This window comes from Larus michahellis, chromosome 15, assembly GCF_964199755.1.
Source record: "Larus michahellis chromosome 15, bLarMic1.1, whole genome shotgun sequence".
Lineage (NCBI taxonomy): Eukaryota > Metazoa > Chordata > Aves > Charadriiformes > Laridae > Larus > Larus michahellis.
Window position 1 is genome coordinate 10,942,336 of NC_133910.1, and position 25,219 is coordinate 10,967,554.

Consider the following 25,219-nt stretch of genomic DNA (forward strand, 5'->3'; position numbering starts at 1 on the left):
ACCTGCGCCTCTGGCAGAGGAACAACAGGGAGCGGGAGCGCAGGGGCTCGGCGGTCAGGAAGGCGCTGGGATGGAGTCAGAGCGCTGCAGAACGAGGTGCGTGTCAAGAGATGAACCTGGCCGTGTGCCACCGTCTCGCTTCGCTGGCATGGCAGCCCCAGCCCCGGCTTGAGGAGCGGGAGCCGGTCCCCTCACCTGCCAGGAGCCGTGTCACGGGTGCCTAGGGTGGGCTTCCCCTCCCTCCTTTCTCCCAGGGTTATTTAGGCTTTGCAGTCACCCGGGACATCACCGTGGCTTGTTTACCTTTGCTTCTGCTGGGAACACCCCCAGCACTGCCCGGGCTCTTCTTGAGGATGCTCTTAAGGAACGGGCTGGCTGTGGCTCGCTCCTCCTGGCCCCCTCGGCTGGGCCACTGACGGATATCTTCACTGGCCTCCCAGCTGTCGGGTGGAGGAGCCGAGCTGCCGGCCTGTGCCGCTCCTGTGCTCCATGTGGAGAATGATCAAAGAAGATGATCAAAGAAGAGTGAAAAGACTCCTCAGCGGGGCTTTGCCTTCCCTGAGTTTTACCCCGTCGTACAAAGCGTACGTGTGGATCAGGCCAGAAGGGAACGGGGAGATGTGGGGCTGAATTGCTAATACGGGGTTGTCTAATAAGAAAAACGGCTCTGGACCTGGAAGGCACAATTTCTACTTTTATCTTCTAGAAAATAGCATTGCCAGCGGGGGAAAGGCTTGTGGAGCTTTGCACTGACTCACGCTTCCTGTTCATTTTCAACGTGAAATACACAAAATGCTAATTTTTCCATGAGGCCTGTGGTGCTAAATTGCCTCCGCACGTTGAAAGCGAAGCGATGGATGGATTTGTCACAGGGCTCAGCAGTTCTGGGGAAGTTTTGAGCAACAGCAGCCCCTGACGTGGACGGTCCAACTCTCCGTGGAGGTGCGAATTTGAGTGCAGCAGTTTCATCTGGAGACTGAGCACTTCATATATTGCGTGTAGACGTGTGGATGTGTGTTCTGCAGCTGGTGTACCCACAGAGCATGACTTGCGCCAAAGCTGCTCGGAGGATCTGGAAATCATGACTTGGATGTTATTATGGGCCTGTTCGTAGCACTTGGAGCACTTTAAACTCTTGGAATCAAGAAGTATAAGATCCGTGACCATCGTACAAGTAACAAGAAGCTGACAAAACAATGAAATGAAATGGAAGGCAGTCGCTTGTGGGCACACAAGGGTTTGCGAAGTAGAGAAAATGATCTTATTAAAGGAAATAGACCCCCTGTCTTTCCCTGATTCCCCTTTTCTGTACCAAACTCAGGGCATTAGTGCCTGGGGCTTTAGCGCTGGTCTTTTTAGCTCTTGCTCATACATTATCAGAGAATAACTTTGCAAGTTCATTAGTTCATCATTCCTGTCCCCTTGGTTTGGTCTGTGGGGTTGCCTGCAATAAACACTCCTTTCGCATGGCTGTTCCACGCAGGTGTGGCAGGGGCAGCTCCTGCTGGCAGCGTTTGTGCTTCTTCTTGATTATGTGTAAGGGTGGGAGTCATTCTGATTGCAATGATTTATCACTTGGTCGTGGGACTTGTGCTTAGAAAAATGAAGAGATGGTTTTAAGGTTGTATTTCTTTGGGGAAAGAACCCTGCTGCTTGGTCTGTGTGTGTGCTTGTCCCCACCATGGCCCCTCTCAGAAGGCTGGTCAGGCCACATCTTGGTGTAGAAGATACTCCTGTGGCTCTGGACACATCGCCTGCGTCCCAGGACTGCTGATATCTATGAATGGCATCAATGAGTCGCCAAATGACCTCTGTGGAGGGAGAGGGGATGGTGGGATAACAGTTGGGGGCTCATCCTCTGACAAACCGAGACATTACTATCAGTGACGTTAGCTGGTGCTCACAGAGATAAGGAAGACGTGCTGCTGAGGCGGTGGCAGAGAAAGCAGCTCTGGGCCTGAAATGAGCTCCCCAGCTCCTCCATGGGGATGCCCCTGCAGAGAAACCCTGCACCGAAAGGTGCTGAGGTTGGTGTCTGGGGAAGGGTGATGGTGATCTGGGGTGCAAGGCATGCCTGTGGTGGGACCTAGCCTACATGCATGGCTGCCCACGCCTGTGCAGGTCTGCTGCTTTCCTTCCCTGCCTGGTCTTTGCCCTCTCCTCCGGCGGGGCTGTGTTGCGCTGCCGTGCTGGCTCGCTGCCCCTCCTCGCCAGGAGAGCGGTGCCAACGCTGGCAGCAGCCGCGTGTCGTCGGTGCGGGAGGGGGGTGCTGCCTTCCAGCCCGGCTCTAGAGACGGAGCATGCGTCTCCCCACGCACTCGGGCCATTAGGAGACCCCACAGGGATGTCACTCAGAAGCAAAAAACAAAAAGAGAGGGGGGAACAACTGTAACCCGGTAACCATAAGAGCTGTGGGAGGAGAAGCAAATAGAAGATGATTGTATATACTTTAATAAATATAGAAAAAGAAAGGGCAGAATTTCCTGCATGGCTTTGTTCATCGCAGAGGCTCTGAGAGCCTGGCAGCGGCTGAGCTTGCCTTTGCTGATGGACCAGGGATGCAGGGCCAGGCTCTGCAGCCATGGCTGGTGAGACCCTGTGGCGGGGAGCAGAGGACGTGGCAGGGTCCTTGCTGTCCTGGGGCAGCCTGGCTCCAAGGGCCATCGTGAGAAGCGTCCCATCCCTTGAGTGCAATCTAGACACCGTTGCCCTGTGATGAGTCTGGGCCAGCAAAGAGCAGCTGGGGGCTGCTCCCGCCCCACCAGTGTGTGTTCGCTGCCCAAAAGGCTGGGTTTAGCCGAGCCACGGGGATGGCCAGGCTGGCTTTGCCTCTTTAATGACAGGTTGTGCTGCAGCCCCACGTGTCTGCCAACAGCAAGGGAAAGGTCAGACCCTGCATCTTGCTCCACCATTGCCAGGGATTGTCCTTCCCATCCTGGTAGAGGTGACAGGAGGCACAGCACCAGCTGACTGCGGTGTCGCAGTATGTGCTGGGTACCAAAGCTTGAGGAAAGGTGGCTTTGCTCAGGGAGGGGATGTTGAGATTGGACATGAGGTACTTGCTTTCCTGGCTACGTATCCGGACTCCCCAGACATCTTCCTGGGGAAAGGATGGAGGTGGGACACAGAGCTGCCGGCAGGACCTCCTCCCTCCGTCTCCTTTTACAGCTTGGAGTAGTGGGAGAGGAGGGGGTTAGACTGTAGGTTATGCAAGAATCTGCCCCAAATGTAGGTTCAGCTATTTCTTCTGTTTGCGCACCCCAGCCCCTAGGAGGAGGAGAGGAAGAGCATTCTGGGAGGGTCTTCAATTATTTTTGGTGCTGACAGAGCAGGGGGTGTCACTGAGAGCTTTGGAGCTCCTGGTGGTGCCTGGCAGGTCCGAGCAGTTACATCATGCTGGTACCAGGATGTAGGATTATGGGATCTGTAAGTGACCCCAGGTAGTTTGGGATTGGTTCATGGTGGGAAGCAGGAGGGTGCTCTGTGGTTTCTGTGGTGTGTAGTGAGCAAAGAAGCAGAAGAGGAACTTGGGTTATGCCCTTCTTCTTTGACGCATAATAATCAAAAAGAATAATAACAATCCTAAAATATATTGCAATGAGCTCCCATCCCGTGGAGTTTCCTCTGAGGCAAAGCCGTCTGTTGGGTGCTGGGAACCTGAGCAGCCTCTGATGAGCTCCGCAGGGCACGCGCGTTGCAGAGCCCCCGTGGCCAGGCGCAGGCGGACGTGTGGGCTGTCCCTGGTCTTCTGCCTGCATTCCCAGTCTCGGGATGGTGCTGTCAGCAGCATAACTTTCCTGGGTGCCCCAGGTGGAAATACAGCAAGGGAATAACGGGATTGTGGCCAGCCCACGCACGAGAAAGCTTACTGAAGAAACCCAAGGTTGGTGCAGCTCCGAGGCTTCTGCTAGAGCGTGCTCCAAGGGGCAGCTGTGTTTGCGAAACTGGGACGGTGGTTGTGTCTGGCTGCAATTTAACGGTAGGAGAGATCAACGGGGAGATCTGGTTGGGATCACACTCGCCTTGATCCCAGTTCCCATGTTCCCAAAAGGCTGAGCAGTAGGGTGTCCCCCTCCCGGCGTGCCGATCGCTGCCGGGGAGCTGGCCAAGCTGGGGGAGAGACGGTGTCGTAGCAAGAAAGTGGAATAGTGTTGAGGTTTCCATATGCTGATTACAGCGTGCATTTTTAGTGGTACATGGTTCTGGAGGAAGGAAGGAAAGGGAAGATAAAAATAAAGCTGCAGTCCTGTATTTAGCTGTAAACCACTTTGGGATTTTTTTTTTTTTTTTCAGTAGTATTTGAAGACTATGCAATAAACAAGCCTGTTCATGAATTTTTTATTTTATACCACTAGTGCTTTGAAGAAGTAGCCGGGTTGCTGTGGCTTTTCTATAGCTCAGAATCCTTATGTTTGTGGGGAGAGGAGGGTTGCAAATTCTCTGTGCCGATGTCAGGAGATGCGTGTGCAGCGCAGGAGTGCTTTTTTCTAAGACACTGATGTGCAACGTATCTGAAAGTCACTGTGTAATTGATAAAGACGTCGTTATTAAGTAGGTGCATGCAATATTTGTTTTACTGAACCTCCATCCAGAATAAACAAATGTGCCAAATCTTAAAAATTCTGAATGATTTCATATGTGAGAATAAGAGAGAATATATTAAAAATGTAGCTGCGACTGCGGATGGAAGAAGAAACTCAGATGCAAATACATAGCAGAAATTGTGTTTCCAGAGATACTCATATAATTGGATTTTACTACAATTTCTTAACATTAATAACGGATAGGGGTAAATATTTGCTTTGTTTTATGAATCTAACACACGATGTGGGGCCGAGAGAGATGGATTAACTTGGTTTTAAAAGAATCATGTGGAATTTAAAAAAGAAAACAACCCAAACCCCAAAAGACAAGCATTTGCCGTTTGAAGAGGATGGCTGTGTATAGACAGGAGTGTCTTTAGCTTTCGGTGGGTGCAGGGTAACGGTGGACCTGCCGTCCTGGACCTCGGGCGGTGGGAGCTGCGGGGGGGGGTGTAAGGCAGGGCGGTAGCTCTGGGTAAAGGTGCCCTTTCCACATGGCAGTCGGTGTGGCCGTGGTTGTGCAGCCGTAGCACTCGGCCTTTCCTCCCGGAAAGGAAACAACGTGCTCCTTTAACTTAACTGCTCCAACAGGCACTTAATAATCAATGGAGATTACTGTGTGTGACAGTCTCCTTCAAATGCAATTATAATTGCCCATGTTTGGAGTTGGGTACCTGCGTCCCTACTTTAAAGTATGCATTATAAAACTTATAAATTTTTAAAATTTATTTTTTCTTTCCCTGAAAGTCCAGTTTTAGGATGCTCTCCTGGCCTCGCAGCAATAAGAAATCTCAACCAGGCCAGAACTTTGCTGGAGGTGGCCTGGAGAGAGTATGCTTTTGGCATAATTTATCATAGTTAAGCTCCAAGAGTAAAGACTTAATTGTGGCTTTTTTGTGATTAGATTAATGTTAGATCCTCCTTTGCAATGTGAGCTAGAGATGGTCAACTAACTTCTGTACTTATATCAGTTGATCCACAGGGAGTCCTTGAGCTGACAGGAGTTCAGCTTGATTTCTCTTAAAGACGAAGTTTTGGATCAATGCATATCGTAGAAGAGCCTCCCTGATGCCCAGGGCCCTGCACAGATGCATTACTCAGTGCAGAGCCTCAGTTGCAGTGTGCATATGGCAGCTAAAAGGAATTGAAAAGCTCTGAGGGTATAGAATTAAGTGGCAAATAACATCAGTGAAAATCATCTGAAGTGCTGAGAGTGAACTGTGTTGTCTTCTGGGGCTGTGTTCAGCAGAAATTTTGTATGCTGGTTGCTCTTCCAGAAACTTGTGAACAGCAACTGATCAGGAACCTGATCACCTGGGAACTTATTTACAGGGGTTTGAGTTGTTAGAGGTAAAAGATGGTCTGAGGAGCTTCAGATCACATCTCTGCGGCTAGCAGCAAAAACCCTAGATGTATGCTTATTGCCAAGTTAGTATTCAGCTGTTTGAAGCTCTTTTGCCTGTATATAGCTTATGCACTACGTACTGGAGGCAAAGCTGTGGGAAGGTGATAGGAGTGGGCTGGAGAGGCTTTGGGTGAGACCCTTGGAAGTACATCTGACAGGATTTTGAGCCTTTCGGCTGTTTGCCTGCCTTGCACTCCAAAGTTAAACATGAGGGACAAAGAATCAGCTCACTGCAGAGGCACTACGTCTCCTCTTCCAAGCTCTCTCTGTCCTTCCCACTTCCATGAAGGGTCTGTGAAATTGGAGTTCCTGCCATGGCACAGATAAATTTCACTGATGAAGCCAGAACCCAAAGGATTAGGACCTGTGATCTTGCCTTGTGTGTCTGTGCGCTGGCTTTACAGCATTACATGGCTTTGTTGCCTTGTGAAGGGAAGTTTCAGCTTAACCATGATCTGCTATAATTAGTAGCTCTAGCTGACATGGGGAGCAGTGTCATACCCGTGTTCTTGTTGGTAAATGTGGTTTGAAAAAGGAGACCAAAGGGAAGCTCTAAACCCTCTGAAATGATAGTTTGAGAGCTGGTTGAGCTTCATCTCTTTTCTGCGTGGCAGGGCAGACTGCATGTAGCTGGCCATACACAGCTCTTTGTCTGAGCAATCACCTTGGGTCTCTCCCAGGCATTGTGATCCCCCTGACCCTTGATCAGAGACATCAGCACGCTGAGGGATGGGTGATATATCCTCTCGGCCACGACACTTGGCAGCTGGACAGATGACTGACTCATCAGTGTTCGTGGTTTCTCATTTAATACTGGGGCTGTTCAGATGATTTAAGTGCTGGCAGTCCAGTGAGGAGGTTGTGCTTCTGCTTCCAGCACGGTTGTGGAGCCATCGCCTTGTCTGCCTCCCATCCATACTTTTCTTTGCGGGGGGGGAGGTGGGGGGGGTGGGGGGTGGTGGCTAGGGGGTGGATCTGGGTTTGGTTGTCAGCTGTAGATCTATCTTGTGAGCGGTTTTATTTCCTCCTGGCGATTGAGCTTTTCCATTGGCTCCTCTTGCTCTCTGTTGTTTGCCTGCTGAGGAGCAAATGTCCTGTGCACAGCGCTGCCCTGCGCAGCGGGCTGCGGGGCGCTGGGGGGGACGGCGCTGCGCACCCTGCTCACCCCGCCGGCCCCTCGCCTGAGGCCGGCAGAGCCCCTGGCCACCCATGCCCCCGGGGGGAGCGCTCTGCAGGGGGGGCACCGCCGCCTGCCCCGCAATGTAATCGCGGACGCCAGCCTCTCCCGGGGCGGGGGGCGGCGGTTCGGGGCAGCGCCGGGCGGTGCGTGCCGGGGTGCGGGTTGCGCGGGGCCGGCCCCGGGGGAGGTGCCGGGGCGGGGGCGGGCGGCGGGGGCGGGCAGGGCAAGGCAAGGCAAGGCAGGGTGCCCCCCCCTCCCCCCCCGACATTGCCGCTGCCCCCTTCTCTCCCGCAGGCTCTCGTCGCCCAGCGGCTGCGGCGGCGGGGACGGCGGCGGGAGCCGCAAGAGCGGGGTCATTCTGGACATCGCCGCCCTGAAGATGACGGAGCTGGAGTCTGAGGTGCTGCCCCTGCCGCCCCGGTACCGCTTCCGCGATCTGCTGCTGGGGGACCAGTCCTTCCAGAGCGACGACAGGTTCGGGGCGTACCGGGAGCGGGGGGGGAGTGGAGTCGGGGGGCACGGGGACACAAACACTCCGGCAGGAGGGAAGGGAGGGGGACGCACACTGGGAACACACACTGGCCGGGCTTGGGGACACACGCGGACCCCCCCTCCGGGTGGGACACACGCGGACCCCCCCTCCGGGTGGGACACCCACGGGCCCCCCCCTCCGGGTGGGACACCCACGCAGCGGGGCCGGGGGGGACACGGAACTCTCGGCGGCTGAAGCCCGCCCGGTGCGGAGCTCTCCGCGGTGCTGAACGACGCGGGGCGCGGAGCTCTCCGCGGTGCTGACGGCCCGTTCCCGTCGCGGCGGGCGGGGGTAGGCACGGGCACCCTACGGCTGGCGGGCAGCGGGATGCGGGAGTATGTGGGAGCCCGCGGGCATTGGGACGTGTTTTCAGGAACCAGTGGTCATGCCAGAGCGTAGGTGTGCTGGGGATGGAGGCCATGGGACTGTGTGTGGGTATGCCTCGGAGAGCAGACACCGGGGACCTGTGGGTATTCCAGGGCTCGTGGACATTCTGGAGCTTCTGGGTGTTGGGAGTTGTGGGTATACAGGGCCAGCAGACATTGAGATCTGTGGGTATGCTGGGCAGCTTGCTGTGTCTGGGAGTCCCATCAGGGGTTGGCAAGGAGGAAAAGGGACCGCTGTTTGGAAGATGCATGGGATACAGTTGTTGAGGTGAGGGGCTGGTGAAACTCCCTGTTAAGACATATGCAGAGTTTGGGCTGAGTGCATACATTTATTTAGGAGGTAAGGCTCATCCAGGCTGTGCTCAGAGGCTGTCTCTGCAGCGGGGGATGCTGATGGGAGCAGAGTAAGTCTAAAGAGCTGCTGTGGATGTGGCACAACTCTCCCTTTCTTCGTCTGTCTCGAGAAATGGCCTCTATGGGTTGAGCGCCAAGTCTGCTCTTCCTGTCTGGCTGACAGGGATTTATTACCAGGTTGAGTGAGCTAAAGCAAAAAGAAGAATGCCATGAGTGGCAAGTGAATTACATGAGCAGAGCAGTTAAATGAAGAGGAAGAACAGCCCTCCCTTCAACTCTGTTCCTATCATAAAAGTCAAGGAGCTACAGTGCTAATGGGGAGTCAGTAATATTGTCATCTTTTCCCACCAATTAACTGCATGATGTAAACAGAGAGAGATGTAATTCTGGTTGAAAAAAAACCTTAAATTGCTGGTGAGTTAGCCTTTGGCTAACTGCTGTGTACACCTGCATCAAGGCTTTTGTGCATCTGTGTTAAAAGGTAATTTCATTTTTTTTTTGTGTACAAGTGCTGTGCAAAAAAAAAGGTGAATTTGAGAATGTGGGAATATACAAATGTTCTAAATAAGCATTCCTAACTTTTATAGCTGCATAAGAATTGATCTGTCTTGAAAATGAGTCTGTGTTCTTCAAGATTTTAAAGCCCAGATTTCCTTAACAGGCACTTAAACATTAATATAGTTTTATGGCATAAGATGAGGGGTTGATAGGAAATTCCTGCTGCAGAAAATGTCTGGATTTCAGAATGTTTATGATATGACTCACTTGGATAAGTTTAAAGTTTAGAGTTTTACTAGTTTTCATATTTAAGTATTTGAGTGGATCTGAAATACAGGAGATGGCGGTTGCAGATTGTGTTTTTTCTGCATTTCATTGGTATACCCCTTAACCTTCATTTTCACCTTGATTTGAGTGTTTCTGATTCAGAATCTCTCTTTAATTTTAGTGTGGAGGTACTCTGGATTATTTTGTTACATTCATTAGCCTTGTTTCTCAAGATATCTTTGTTTCACTGGCTTTATGTGCTGCTATCCTTAGTTGTTTGACTTTCCCCTTCATCTAGAAAATATTGAGAGCTTCACAGTGTGTTTAGGAATCTAAATCTATGAGCAGACATTTGCTGTTCACATTTAGTCCTCTTGGCTTCACTGGGAGTTGAGGTGAGCCGCTGCCATAGGCTTTTGAAAATGTTGCTGTTAGGCCTCAGTTTCAGTCCAAGTTGTTAACGATACTGTGACCTTATAGATGAAGCAAGATCAGTGGAGTAATTATGAGTAGCAGATTAGTCTATTCCAAACCAACTGAGTAAGGAGCTGATTTAGGCTAGCAAAAGAGAAGCAGAAGGCCTTTTTGGCTTTGCTGTGCTTATAAATACTAAGCAGCTCAGAGATGTGCTTTGAAGTGCTTTGTTACAGCACTGACAGGAATGTGCTGAGGAAAATTCCCCCACGTAAACAGTATGGGGAACCGTGAATGGCAAAATAGACCTCGCTGGACTTAAAGACTTAGTGCTGAAGGAAAACACCCATATAACTAAATATCTCATTTATTTATAAAAGAAATGCTGAAAACATTAGCGTCTCAAATACCGGCTTTTGAAAAACTCCCCATGAATGATAGTGTGCTGATGAAAGTATGGAGGTTTCTAGGGATAGCAGAAGACTAAAAGGATGGCAGGCTGTAAGGGGATCCAGGTTTTGCTGCTTCTGGGCAATTAGAACTGCTTCTGTTAGAGATGTATTAATCCATCCTCACCACAGAGGATGCTGAGGAGACACCAATGCTGGACTGAGGTAAGAGAATGAGGTAATGCTGGAGCTTGAGTCGTCAAGAGCTTGCTGGAACAAGTAGATAATTAGAGAGCTGTGGTGTAGCAGGAGGCGAGAGCATGTGCTGATAACCCACAGAACTGAAAGAACTAATCAGTGAAGATGAGGTGCAAAAGGTAAAATAGGCTGCTCATAATTTCCTTTTCTTTTAAGAATACGGAAGGTGAAGACAGCCAGTCTAACTAAGTAGGGCTTACTCTTTGGCAGGTAGACTGATTGACGTGAGAATTAAAATAATACTTGGAATGTTGTGTGGAGGATGGCAATAAATCATCCAGGAAGCAAATAGGAAAAGACCGACTAGAGGAGGAATGGGGGAGGTAAATGGATTTGTGCAACAGAGAGAGAAAAGCCTAATGACAAGCAAATCTAGAGTTGTCAAATGGAAGTGCTCTTTCCAAGATCTTATTCATCTTTGGAACTCGCCACCACAAGGCAACTGGAAGGCTTTGGGCTTAGCTATATTTCAATGCAGTGCAACTGTACTTAAATACTGTGCTTGACATTTTTGCAAGGCAGGTCTGTAGGTTATAGAAGCAGGATTAACTGTCATTCATCTCTAAATTTCCAGAGGATACAAACTGCTGGCTCAGGGCACAAATCTGACTGAGAGGGACTGGGAGGTAATCTCTCCTCTGGGGAGAGAAGGTTCTCTTTGCGAACCTTGCAGTTGCCTCAGCTGTCTGGCATAAGTCCTGTCTGGTTCAGAAGTTTCTTTCCCTCTTTTTGGAAGGTTCTGATGATATCAATACAAGGAGCAAAAGACATTTGTTCTGCTCTCTTATGGCAGTATTGCATTTCTTATCTCCCTGATGTTTTGTTGTCGTGAAAATATTCAGAGCCACTGTAATATAACAGTAAAGGCAGAGTTTAAGATGTTTTTATAACAAAAAGAAGGTGAAGAACTGGGGGCACGAACACTGCTTGTGCCTGGCTGCCCTTTCACCCGCTTGGCTCGTGACTTCTCTGATTATGGGAATCCTCTGTGCAACAGTACCCGGGTGTGTAGGAGCAAAGCTGCTGCTGGAAGGGAGAAGGAGCTGAATGCAGCATCCCATCGCTGCTGCAAGTTTGGGCTCTGTAAGGAAGGCTTCTGTTTTAAACTGATGTGGGTATTTGCTGATTAAAGGCAGCTGAGAAAGCACATCTGCTGAATTGATAAATATTGTTTTATACCACAAGCTGTGGCATCCCTGTGATCTTTGCTGTCCTGACTGTGGCAGTTTTTGATCTCCTGCATTCTCTTTTCTTGGGCAATGCTGACAACTGGGATGGGGCATGTATAAAAAAAGCCCATAAATAAAATTAAACTGTATCTCGGAGAAGTGCCATTAGGAGCTTATTTTTGTCTAATTTAAATAGTCTGAATACTTTCCAGAAAATCGTTGTCAGAAGTCACAGTCCTATTTACAGTAGCAAGAAGTAATGGATGTCACTTTGATTAAGTGCATTTTTCTGAGGCTAATTATCAGCAAAGAATCATTTTGATGGATGAGGATGTTTGGAAAAGCTGCTTGTGCAGAAGAATTCAGCAACGTCTCTATTAAAATTTTAACATCTCCTGTTTCAAATCAAAGATTTTTTCAGATGTTGCATAATCAGGAAAAGAGAGGCTTTTAACAACTGGGGCACATTCTGCTAAATTTATACTTCCAGGTTAGATAGATTTTGAAAACTTCTTTATCTCTTAACTGATGTCTGGTCTTTGTCTCTTAAATTTGTGTCCTGGTTTGAGGTATCACTAGGTGGTGGCTCTAAATCATAGGTTGGATTATACTCGGCACAAGCAAACTGGAGTGCTGAAATATCAGGCTGGTAGGATCTTGTTCTTGCAGTTTTCATGCTAACAGGCCCCAAGTGGCTTCCTCATCAAATGCATCATTACATTAATGGAGCCAAGCAATTTTCTGTCCCTCTGTCAGGTTCCTTGAATATGTCTGTGGCTGAATCCCCACTTCATTGTCATTTGATTTGATGGGCAATTTCTCTCATTTTATTTGGAAGATGCAGATGCTAATTTGAAAATTCCAGTTTGTAGCCAGAAGTTAGAGACATCTGTTTCTGTGATGGAGAGGTAATGGCCAATATTTTAGGTTCTGGACCGCAATGTCTGTTCAGGCTGTACCATCTGCGCTTGTGAAGGTTTGTACCTGGGTTTAGGAGATCCAGCTCTGACGCCTGTGTGCCACAAAATCCCTCTGGCAAAGGCTCTTCATCTCCCAGCAGCTTGATCCCTTGTAAAAGCAGGATGAAGGTATTTATTCTCTGATACCCATTCCTCAAGAAGTGTGTTAAGACCTGGTCTCCCACCAGAGAATCTCATAAGGGGTGACTCAGTCTCAGTTGTGATGCCTGAGCCCAGCTCCAAATCACGCAATAAATAACACTGGGGAAGATGGTGGGATCCGAAACAGAAACGTAGGAGTGCCTGTGTGACCACTTGAATTGAATTGCTTTTTCTCTGCTTTTGCCACCTGGCAAAGCAAAATCAAAACATTTATTAATTGGATTAAGCCGTTTTCCCGAGTCAACACTTTGTCAGAAAGTTTCTGTCTGACCGTACCCAAGCAAGTGTCCACCCCTGAACACCCAGCCAGCCTGCGGCAGTAACCCCGCTCCCGGCTGGCGCGATCGCTGCTCCCAGTGGGCTCCTGCTCCTGAACCGGGCAGCACAGCGAGTTGGGCAGGTGACACGTACTGGTGTAGCTTTTTCCAAAGCAGATGCCTCCAGCTCTGCTGTGTCAGCCGAGGCTGTGGACAAGACCGAATTCAGTCCCCAGGTACCATCTAAGGTGTTGGAGAAGCTGCCAGCTCTTTCTTGGTGGAGGGAGGCTAGGCACATGGGTCTTCTCCAACGGGGCTTGTTCCTGCTCTCTGAATGAGTGGGCAGGGGCATCCCAGGCCACCAGGCGTGGTGCCACCAGGCTCTGAAGCACGGTGCTTTAGGTCTAGACTAGCAGAGCTTATGGCGATGTAGAGAAAAAGCACCTGGGGCATGGTGCTGGTGCACTTAAATCTGTCGCCAGTCCCATTCACCACCGTACATGGAAGAGTAACCAAGAAGCCTGCAGTCCTGGGTGGCCAGGTCCTCTCCCGTGAGGGTGGCTGCAGCGGGTCCTCTCCCTAACAGAGGCAAAATCAACATATATTGCCACTGGTTTCCTCAGCCTGGCTATAGATGGCATACACTGGGTTGAAGAGCGTGTTGGAAGCTTGGGACAGCTTTATAAAAAGGATTTGGGTCTTCTTGTGTTTGTAGATTTCTTTTCTTTTAATGATAGACAGCATTCCTAATTGCGGATTGCTTTTTCAGTTGTTCTGAAAGGCTGCAGTGGTGATTACTAACGCGGTGTCTTAACTGAAGCGCTGTTCAGCGTTTTTTAAATGGATATTTCCTTGTAGCTATTGGTGTGCCTTTGAGTATTCATCTTAAGGCAGCAACCCCTGGACATCAGCAGGAATATTAGGAAAGTTATGAAAGTAATAGAGTAAGAGAAGATATGCACTTCTTTTATAATTATGTCTATTTTTTTTTTAAAGATGTTATTACTCTTTTCAGGGATATTGCTTTTACTGTCAGTAACGGACCCTTGCTGGTAATAAAAGTAAGTGCACGTAGCAGTCTGGTGGAATGAGCGGAGGTGTCCCTGGAGTGCTGCAGTACGGACAGTTGTGCCCTGATGAAAAAGGAAGAGCAACATTGATTTTCAGTTATTTAGCGCAATTTAACACTATGGGCTCAAGTTTCCTTCCCTCCCTGGTGTATTTTCTCGGTTTGTTTACTTTCACTTTGGTTTCTATTCAATTTATTGGGAGGATGGGCATGAAAGGGAAAAAGCAGTGTTTCAAGTTACCTGAGAGTACGTGTCCAAGGGAAGGGGAAAGCATGAGCAAGGGCGGCAGAGGGCCATGTCCCTGCTGAGAGTGGTGGGGGCAGTCCCAGCAGGGACTTGTGCCAGCTGGTTTTTTGTCTCATGTTGGTGCAAGAGCAAAGGGGAAGGGCAGGGCCATGGGGAGGAGCAACAGCCCTCGCAGTCCAGCGGTGAGCGCGTGGTATCAGGAGCTTTCTGAGGTGGGTACGCTGTCAGGAGAGCCCCTGGGTGGCTGACATTGGCCTTACTGAGGGAAAATTAAACACGTTGGCAAAATGAAGATTTTTACTCCCCTCGGCCAGTTGTACAGGACACGCAGAAAGTCCTAACTGAAAAGTTTCCTGCAGTGAAACTGAAGAAAAAGAGTGCAGAGTGGCATGAAAAATGTTGGAGTCTTGGGTCCTACCATGGTTAACTAGGGCAAATCTCCTTCCACGTGTCCTTGGATGAGACTGAAGCCCAGTGGGGACATGGCCAGTTGCTCCAGCTGTGCATGGGCCTGGTGCACCTTTCTGCCTGGGACTTCTTGGAGCTCCTGTGTCGGATGGACGGCTGCCTGAACTTGCCAGTAAAGAGCAGAGAACAGAAATCACACATGAGCCAGCGGAAGTAGCTTGGTTGCACGTAAGATCTTGGCACAGATCTACCAGAGACGTGGATCCCTTTTGCACCAGGGAGGTATCATGAATGTGAGTCTGTGTCCACAGATCTGGTGAAGAAATGATGATATTTGTCATCGCAGCAAAACCCTGTGTCTGCAGTGTTGCCGTTGGCTTGGATGAGGACGGAAGGTCAGGCTGAGAGCGAAGCTGTCACCGCTGCTGTAGTGACAGTATGAGAAACAACTTGGCAGCTGTAGCTGTAATTGCAGAGAATGCATTAAACTTTTCTGCTATGTTTTCCCACCGCTTTATCTCGTCACAGTTGCATCTTTGTTCCCAGGGGAAATAATTTATTGCTGTTCTGAAGGTGGTGCTCATTCCTTTTCCCCTGCACAACCTGTTTGGTGACTGACTGACGGCGTGTGGGGAGCTCCGGCTTCCCCCGCTCGCCGCCTCGGGGGAGACGGGGGCTCGGCTCCTGCCGCGCCGTCGCTGCCTTCTGCAGCCAGCCCTGTCCCGGTGCCAGTCCCAGTGCTCTGCTTGGGCGTCAGCTGCTCTCTCGTAGAGCCCTCTGTGGTCACGGTAAAACAGACCACAAGCAGAGCCTAAATAAATTGGTTAGTAAATCCTCCGCGTACGTTCTCCTGTAAGGCATAGCATCTCAGAGACTTCATTTTGTGTTAGATAATGCAGCAGAGGGGCTTAGAGAGGAAAAGGCCTGAAATTTGAATCAAGAATTCACTGTTTCAGAGAAGTTCCATCAACAGAGAGGATTAATTCTTTATTGTCTACTATTTTCAGCTTTGCTTATCAAGAGCGACGTGAACGCATTGCCTGCTGAAGCCCCGCAGCTAGTGCAGATTTCCTTGCCGTGCTGCATTTGCCTCTGATCCGCTGGCACTTGCTTGGATCTGTAGCAGAGATGTAGGTATTAATTTGCAAAGAAAATACCTCATATTCCTCCTTCTGACTGACAGCTCAGTGAACGGGTCATAGGGGCCCCGGACAAATCTCTTGGCAGCTCCTTACAGAACTGTGCTGGCCGCAGTCTGTGCCCCAAGGGTTGGCAGCGCAAGGCTGAGCAGCACCAGCCTCCGAGTCCCCGAATCTGGAGATTTCTTCTATTATGAGCCTATTAATTTGCTACTTTGCCTAAAAAAAAAAGAAAAAAGAAAAAAAAATTGTCTTCCATTCTTTCTTATCTTTCAGAGAGTTCAGAGTTTAGATTACGTTGCTGCGCCCCACTTTGTATAAAATGATATTGTTGGATTTCATCTGCCATCATGACCTTATTTCCTTCCTTTGTGGAGCATTCAGTTGCAATTTTAGCACATTCACGGCTGGCTGTTTTACTGCAGGGAGACGATCAAAGTCCAACCTGCTGGAGAACGCAGGTCCCTGGGGGTGGAGGTCTGTGGGGAACAGCGGTCTCTGCTCTCACGTCCTGTCCCAGCAACCTTGTTCTGGGTGTCTCAACATCTCCTCTGCGGAGTCAGAGGGCTGGGAGGAGGTTTCCAGGATTGTAGGTCCCCTGAGTAGGCTTCCCCCTTCAGTTATTCTAGACAATAAATAATTGATAATGAAGGAGTTTGTGGTGATAGAGTTGAAATGCAGGGCTTAAGTCTTGGTGGGACAGATAGGTTGTGGGCATTAGCACGTTACCGGCAGATTTAAGTAAAAAAAGGCATGTTTCCCAAATTTCTCAAACTCGGAACTTGTCAGTTCAAGCAGGAAGCCTGTAGTAGTGGGTGAAGCAACGCTTTGCAACAGTTACATTCACTTGCAGGCATTTTAAAGAGTTATTTTCTGTTCTAAAACTACATCAGACCTTTGTTGCAGGGGGGCAGGCGTGCTCTCCAAGGGCCATCCACAGCTTTCTGGAAGAACTCCAAGAGCTTTGGCTTGGTTTTGCCTCTTAGGGCTTGCACCGAGGCCACAGTCGTGTGGTCTTGCTTATGTCTTCTTCCTAAAGATAGATCACCCCGTTCTCTTCTGATCGTCTTTCTTCAAGAGACGGTCTGGGGCCGTGCTGCTTGCTGACAGCCGAACAGTGTTTTGTGAGCGGAAGCTGTAAAACGAAGCCTACAGACGGGAGAAACACATTGTGATCGTGACGTCTCCAAAGCAATCACTTTGTGGTCAGTCCCAACGTGCTGGCTGCCAGCCCTCTATTTCGGGAGTGAAAGTTTCTGCAGTCAGATGGTATCTGCTGCGTGCGAGGGTACCTGTGGGCAGGCGCGTTTTCCCCTGTGCTTTTCTCTGGTATTTCCCCCATTGCATAGGATCCCTGTGCCATGGAGAGGGTGCAGCTTGCTCACGCTCTCTCCCATCCGATGCCATCATTGTTTTTTTCCTGCCTGCTTTTTTTGCAGCAGTTGTGTGGGTGTGCGTACACGCGCAGCACGATGTACAAGTAGCCACGGCCGCAGCCTTGGAGGGTTCAGAGCCGGGCCAGGACGTGGGCGCAGCCGGAGGGAAGGAAGGAAGGCAGGCAGGCAGGAAGGAGGAATTGTGCTGAAGGCTGAGGCCAACAGCATACGCTGAGCGAGCCCATTAGCCAGGGGGTGGGTAGCTCATGGGTCAACTGGGTAATGTAAATAGTGAAATGGCAATGAGTTAAGTGGGTGAGTTGAGTGATTTGCTTCAAGGGTGAAAGACTGTAGTGTGTGGGGGGGGACACACACACGCATAGTGAGGTGTCACCTCAGTGAAGCCCAGAGGTTCATTCACCTCTTCGCTTTGTAGGGTTACTGTTGCGATGTATTAAGGTATGTATAAAAATTAAAATTCTATGTATCAGTCTTGCTTGATGCGAGCTAAAAACCAGCGTCAGGGTTGGTCTTGTGCCGGAATGGGTTGGTTCAGTGATAACCCGCTTTTGCTCAGTGTGCAAAGTTGGGCACGGAGAGGTGCTGGCTGCCTCGTTGGCATGCCGTTGTGCTGTTGTGTCACTGTCCCGCTGTGCCGTTGCGCCTCTGTGCCGCTGTGCGCCTCGGCACACTCCGGCAGGCTGGAACTGAAGCTCCCCCAGCTCCCGGCGCTGGATCCGCTCCCAGCTGCGGATGAGGAGCAGCGCTGAGCCCTCGCCTCGTCCCTCGGGGGGCAGAGCAGCCTTCCACCGCCCGGGGAGGGGTTTGTGTCCCCCGACGGGGTGTCAGGTGTTGCAAGGAACTGATGGAGAACTGATGGAGAAGGGCGCAAGTGTTTGCTGTGGCCAATGCAAACCTCCTTCTGTTGCTTGAGGGTGTCCATCTCGGACACGAGCTGCTTTCTCACCTGCATGGCATCACTCCCCTGACCCGCGCGGGGCTGCCCGGTGTCTGACCCTCGCTCTGTGCACTGCCACGGCCGGTTGACTGAGCCAGGTTTCACGTCTACTGTTGTCAACGGTTTCTTTGTCACAGCTGATTGCTGCTGCTGCTCTTTCATAATACTGCGGTAGAGCCCTCTTGAGGCCAACACAGACATGACTTGTATCCAGCAAAACTCCCCAAGTCCAGGGCAAAATTGTGATTTTATTATTCTCTCCACGACTCCTTGCTGTTACCCATCTTCTAGCTTTTGGTCGTAGCTTTGCATAAAGCTGACAGGTGTGGTGTGTTTGCATGTGAGATGCTGGATACGCTGTCTGTGGGGTGCAGGGGGGGGTTATGTCCATGTCTCGAATGCAACAGCAGCTTAGCCAAGGCTGGAGGCTGGGATCCCCCTCCTCCTGGCCTGATCCTGCCTGGGGACGTGCGAGGGTCCTGAGGAAGGTGCTGTCATCCTCCTGTCTGCAGATCCTTAAACTCTGGGAGTTAAATGACGATCTGCAGGTTGTATCCCCCTTTCCTTGAGTGCTGCTTGGTCTTCTTCCTGGTCCTGGTTTGCAGAGGACAGTGACAAGTTCCTCACCCCGGGCTGGGGCTTGCTTCCCTCCTGCAGCACTGGGAATGCACACGGACACTGTGTGTTGGTCAGCCTCTGCTATCTGGTACAACAGCAGGATTTTTTTTTTAAAAGTTTAATTTTAAGGTCGGGCAAAACCCACCACACCTTCTGTGATGGAGCTGTGATTGAGACCTGCTGGATTTTGTTAAGTTTGTGTGGTGATTTCCGCTGCATGGCGAACACCCGTGTTGTCTGCGTTGCAGGCAGCGGCTCCCGCGGGGCCTTTCGCACCTTGTTGGGGCTCTGCGCTGCTCAGCCCCGGCCTCCGGCCCACGGGCTCGTGTGGCCACCATCCACAAGCTCTGGAGGTCGGCACGGCAGCGGGTCTGCGGCACCTTCGGGAAGGAGCCGTGGGGGAGTGCGTCGGGGAGACTGCGGAGCGAGCGCCGGCAGCGCGGCGGCTGTGTTTGCATTAGTGACTCCGCCGCGCTTCCTCCAGCCCACGCAGGCTCCTGCAGGAGCGGGAGTGTTGCACTGCAAATTTAGCAGCTACCTTTAAGTGGGGAGCAATCACTTTTTGGGCCGTGGGTAGAGTCATCGAGCTTTTTTGCGTGTCTCATATCCGTTCCCGGTATGCCGGCGGTGACTATTAGCAAAGCCATCGCTTTGGCTGAGCTTTGCTGCAATCGGTTTCTGACTTCGGATCGATACAGGCAGATTTGTTTGGGAATTGGACTTTTCAAATGCCGTGCTGCTGCTGTGGCCTGGCCAGCCCTCTGTGAGCCTTGGCCATGGGTCAGCGCCCCGGTGAATCCAGCGCCCGTTGCTGGGGTGCCAAGCAGCAGTCAGAGCACGAAGCACAAACGCCGCGGCTCGGTGGCAGAGGACGTGCTGGCTCCCCGGTGGCAGGAGCTGTCAAGAAAAATGTCTCCTCTGTCTAGGAGAGAAGAACGTTTCTGGAGAGCAGGTGGTGAAGATGTTTAGCAAATGTCAGCTTGAGACCTTGCCATCCTGTGGGCAGAAGTGACATCGCTGAGAAATGTGTTATCCTGTCAGAAAGCAGCAAAAAATCCACCAGCTAAATGTTTACGAGCAAGGCAGGCCTTTGCCAAAAGCGGGTGTTTTTCCACCCCTGAGACTCATGGAGTGAGAGCTCCTCGGAGCTGCGGGAATCCTGCTCCTGCACACGCAGAGCCGTCGGCACCGGGTGGGCAGGACATCGCCCTCCCTCCTGGGCAAAGGCTGCCAGCCTCTGCTCGCCCCCGGCCCGCGGCTCCTGCCTTCTCTTCTGGGGTGTTTTTTTTTTTTGCTCCCTTGGCTCCTCTCTGGGTTTTAGCAAGAAGCAGCCGCTGAGCTTCCCCCTGTGTCTGCTCGGGAGCCCGGAGCATCGCTCCGCGGGGGCGGCGGGAGGATCTCGCCTCCTTCCCCTCGGCGCTGAGCAGGGAGCAGGCAGGGCCACGCCAGACGAGCAGCTCTGGCGAGGCGCAGATGCCTCCGTCTGGTGAGTGGAGGCTTGGCCTCGCAACTCCTGTAACTTGGGTTTCGACGGAGCTCGGGTGGCTGGGGCTCAGCCAGCGCTGCCGTTTATCGCTGGTGCCGACGTCGTATCTCTATTTTTGCCGGAGAGATCAGGCAGCTTGTGCCCCGCTGCAGGCAGAGAGGAAGCGAACGCTCTCGCTTTAGAGATTGTCTCAAGTCTTCTGCTGGTTCAGCTGGGCTGGTCTTGTAACTGTTACCGTTAGGACATAAGCATCTGGCCAAGCCACGCTGCATTATTTCTGAATGCCTTAATCAATCCCCTAGAGCTATTTAATTTTAAAGTGGCCTCCTTACTGCACGCAGTGTGGTGTTTAGTATGTGAGCAAAAAAGCTTAAACAGAAAGGTTTCCTGCAGCCGGGTGCTAAATACAGTTTTTCAAAGCTATAGCACCGTTTAAAACTTTTCCTTTCAGACCAACTATGGATGTGATTGCTTGACTGGGAGTGGGGAGAGCTGCAGAGACCGAAAGAAACTCCTTTGCCCAGTGTCAACGTGCGAAGCGCATAATTACGTCTGGGCTAATAGCTCCGTATGGGAGTATTGTTTGAAAAATTTCTAATTTAATAAAATGGGTAGTAATGGGTTATTAGGAGAGAGTTTAATTTAAATAATTGGCATGGACACTAGTGTGCTAATTTAGTTTGGTATTTATAATGCACAGTCACAGTGTTTGTTCAAGGACAGAGAAATGGGTATTAGGTGGTGCCCGTATTTCTCAGCAAGAAGTTACAGCTGGTCTCTGGAAAGACATTTATTCGACGGAGCTATTTAGTCAGTGCTCTTGAGCTTGGATTTTGAAGATGGATTTGCTTTATTACAGTTGGATGCAATTACACCCACGCTGCTGAGAGTGAAGGCCTTCTCTGACATCTCAGTTCCCACTTCGGATGACTTGAGATTGGTCTTTCTAGTCATCCGGAGCAGCTCCACCTCTCTGGCACAGGGACATACCCTTTCCTGAGGCGCTCGCACACACATACGTGCATGAGTGTGCTCGCCCACGCGCCGGCATGCAAGCAAGAAAGGGGACGTTCGTCTTCTCTGTACACCCTTTCGTCCCTGCTTGTGTGAAGTTCCTCAAGACCTGTACACGTGGCATCCGTTCCCACTTGGTAGATCAGCACTGTGAGGTTTTCCCATGTGGAAAACGACTTTATAGTCTCTTTCCAGGGTGAAGATCCCTCAGGTTGCCATCTCTGAGCTGTTGTACAGGGTTTGCCATGAGCTGGAAGGCTGCAGGAGCTAGTAATCTGTCGGGTCACTGAAAGTGTTACATGGTGAAGCGGTGGTGACACGAAGAGCCATTACATCTCATCAGCCTCTTCCAGAGCTGACATGCAGTGATTGTTCCTTTTCATCTCTCTCCAAAGTGCTTTTAAAGCTCAATATTGTCACTTGGTTTGGATTCTTCCCACACAGTATCTGCACTTAGAACTGCCCAGTGCTGATGGAGAGGTTTATTGCCAGCAGCTATTGTGCTAAAATTGAGAGGAAAAACAATTTCTAGTCAGCTCCTGTTATGGTCTCTAATGGGAGATATTTCTTTCTTGCTAAAGAACTTGTAAATGCATTTTAATGCCAGATGCAGTGCTCTGTGGCTAAGAAATGTTCAGCCTTCCAGGGTCCAGCAGTACAAATATTTCTGCTTACAGACATGTGCAAAATGCATTGCACGTGTACGAAGGACAGATGCCTTCCCAACGGTGCGAGTTAAAACAAAAAAAACCCCAACAACTATGAAAAAGAGCACAGCCCAGCTATGAAAGCCCAAATCTCGCTCCCCGAGGCCCAGGGACGGGCCTCGTACAGCTTCGTGAAGGAGTCTGGGCTGGCAGAGCTGTGCAGCAGGTTCAGGTGAAGCCCCAAAGGTTAATTAAGTAAACTCAAAGCCATTGTTTGCGTAGCAAGGCTGCGCTGCTGAAGGAAGCCCTGTGCTGGTATGTAGAGGAGGGAAAGTGTCTTCTACCAGCAGGGTAGGTTTAGACTGGACATTAGGAAAAGATTCTTCACAGAAAGAGTGGTCAGACACTGGAATAGGCTGCCCAGGGCGGTGGTGGAGTCACCGTCCCTGAATGTGTTCAAGAGCCGTTTAGATGTGGTGTTGGGGGATATGGTGTAGGGGAGAACTTTGTAGAGCGGGGTTGATGGTTGGACTCGATGATCCCAAGGGTCTTTTCCAACCTAAATGATTCTATGATTCTTTGATTCTGCTCTGTCGGTGACGTGCAGGTTTTTGCAGGAGAAGCTCCAGGAAGGCATCCAGCTTTGGATGCAAGGGGCAAACTTTGTTCACCACGTAAGCGTGCTGAAGGAGGTGGCTCTATGCCAGGCGTGGCTTTGCCTTGCTGGATGAAGTTGGCATTCGCACCCCCGGGGATTGCTTTGCCATTGTTAGGTGTGTGACCGAGCTCCCAAAGGGCTGCGCTGCTTCGGAGGGAGCAAGTTTGGGGAACGCGGATTGGGCCTTTAGCGGGAGGGAGAAGGCAAAGGAGGGACATTCATCTCCGTTGCGGGGAATTGCGAGAGGCTGAGATGAAGCGCGTGTCTAGATGAGTCCCATGCCCTTTTCCAGCATTGTGGGTGCTTTTTTATGTGCTGGTGTGATCCCCTGTTCCCTTTTGAAGGAGGATGATTCACGAGAGGCACAGTGGGTGCTGCTCATCCGGCGGCTGTTAGTGAGGAGCAGAAAGCGCTGAGATCCGCTTTAGGGCCCAATGGCTGCTTTTCTTGAGCAACTTTTGAGAGCCAGAACAATTATCCCACCTTTAAGGCCCTCTAAGCTGGCCCGCTTCCCACTGTCAGATCTTAGGGAGAGAAAGGAGTACAACTGAACCTACTGGTGCAGATATTAACACAGTCATGATATAATTTAGTCTTGATCCCATTAAACACCCTTAATAATCAGAGAGTTTCTCGCTTGGTTTAATGGACTCTTTTCCAGATGATGAGGCTGCAAGACCAGACCCTTGTTATAAATGTCTGTTTATTAAACAATCTTTCTTCCTAAAAGCTTCTGCCCGGCCAGAATGAATATAAATGGAGAGGATGGTGTTTGTACTTCAGTCTTTAAGGAGACACACTGCGTAAAATATGGGGCCTATTCCTTTTTATTTTTGTGTCTCTTTATATGAGAGATGAGAACAGGCCAAGATTTTTTTTTTTTTTTAAGTGTGCTTTTTACTTTAAATGTATGAGGCAGTCGAGACCCGGCATCCGTGAAATAGCATCTGCTGTCAGACCGACTCCTGGAGCGGATATTCCCTTCCCAACAGATGATTTGGTCATGGGTGTTGAACCAGAAGCTGACAGGCAGATTAAGACCAACGGTGTATAATAACCTGATTTAGAATCCTTTTCCATGGCTTTAGTTCACCTTTTGCTCTTGACCGGCCGTGCTCAGCAGAAGGCAGCGCGGCTCTTGTGCGTGCACTGCAGCGTTTGTCTCCTTTGGGGAGAATTTCAGGGCTTTTTGTGCAGAAGAGGCCTCTGGAACCTCTTACATCGGTGACATGTTGTTTAACACAGTTATCTGCACACTTTACTTATTTATTTCAGAGTACACAAAGTGTGTAGGTACCCAAGATGGTAGAAGACCTTCACCATTGCCTAAATGCTGCGTTAAGGCTATTGGGAACATGGTGCCTGGTCACGGTGACAATTTTCGTGGCCCGAGCAGTACACAAGAAACCTGTCTTTCCCTTTTAACGTCTCGATTTTGGCTGAATGTGGAAATGGAGAGACCCTGTTTGTCAGATCCCCTGCGGCACCTGGGCGCAGCGTGAGCTTTGCCTTGGGCACTGGGCATCACCTGGCTGGCAGGGACTCCTGTCGCACGGCACAACTCTCAGCGACAGCACGCTATTGCCTGCTAAGCAAGTTTTTTTCTCATTGAAGTTAAAATAAGAAACGTACTTGAAGACCAATGGTCTGGCACAACCCCTTGTTCCAGTCCTTCCCACACACCACGACGAGCCTGTTGGAGGCTCCGTGGAGTTTATGCCTCATTTCTGCAGCACGTTGCGAATTGCTCTTTATACGGACTTGTCATTTTCTCTATCGTATATAATGTATTACAAAATGAATGGTGTCAGAAACGGAAAGTGTACGGCAAACGGTACCTAGCCCGATCCGGTGACCCTGGGGAGGGAAGAAAATTTTATTACCGTGACACACAGTTGGCAGAGCTGATGGAGAGCCCCGAAGCCTGAGTTTCTCCTTTGGAGATTCATCTTTTAAAAAAAAAAAAAAACAAACAAACAAAAAAATGTTTTAAGGTCTTTAGATGCTAGAATTCCCCACATTTTAAGCAGAAACTCTTAGAGCCATTTAATAAATAAATAGTTTTGCAGTTTAACAGAGCATTTCATTAGAATTTTAATACTTTAGTAACAAAGTTGCCACAAAAAGGTCATGCAGAAAAGGCTCGGAGTGCTTTAAAACTGCAAAGTAGGAATCACTTTGGCATTTTGGAAGTCTCTGTGATATTGCTTCCTGGCGAGCTGTGCCAGGGAGCTCTGCGAGGTGTTGTGCGGCAGCGTGCGAGCCGAGCCGCCTGTGCTCCCGGCTCATTAAACGCCGTCGCGTGTCTCCATCCGGGGCCTCACCGGCTCCTGACGGCATTTTGCCGTTGGGCTGGAAGTAGCGAGTGCTCGAGGGGCTGGTGAGGGCTGCGTGGGGAGTCACAGGGCATCTTTCCAGCTCTTGCTGGCAGTCGCATCCCCTGGGAAAAGCTGGGATCAGGGTGTCCCCCGGAGTGGAGGGTTGTTGGAGAATGGGCGGCAGGAGCTGGGGGTGGACGCACTGCTGTGCCCGTCCTGCCCTTGCTCAGAGCATCCCTCTCCTTCCTACGGGTCTTGGCTCAGGCACCTGCACAAGGAGGGCAGCACGGGGAAGGTCCTGGCCTCAGAGGGGAGCCACGGGGCCGGAACCCTTGGAAAGGCTGGAGGGAAGTTAGAGAATCGCCATGGTAATTATGCCACGCGACGTGGGTTTGTTGCCTCCTGAGCGGCAGCTCGGGCACGGGGACCTCTCCTGCCCTGCTCCTCCTGTGGGAATCGCGAGCAGCA

General features: G+C 50.5%; 1 protein-coding gene across 13 annotated transcripts in view; it reads left to right on the forward strand.

The window, feature by feature from the left end:
- The window catches only part of KCNT1 (potassium sodium-activated channel subfamily T member 1), an 89,042-nt gene that overhangs the window by 8,251 nt on the left and 55,572 nt on the right, over positions 1-25,219 (forward strand). For 11 of the 13 annotated variants that reach the window (XM_074608219.1, XM_074608225.1, XM_074608221.1 and 8 more), the window contains exon 2: positions 7,463-7,642. The exons of 1 other annotated variant lie outside the window; for it this stretch is intronic. In XM_074608219.1, coding sequence (XP_074464320.1) covers positions 7,463-7,642 — 180 coding nt within the window. Of the gene's footprint in view, positions 1-7,054; positions 7,251-7,462; positions 7,643-25,219 lie in introns of those variants that run through there. One more of the 13 variants, XM_074608231.1, reaches the window with a different exon arrangement.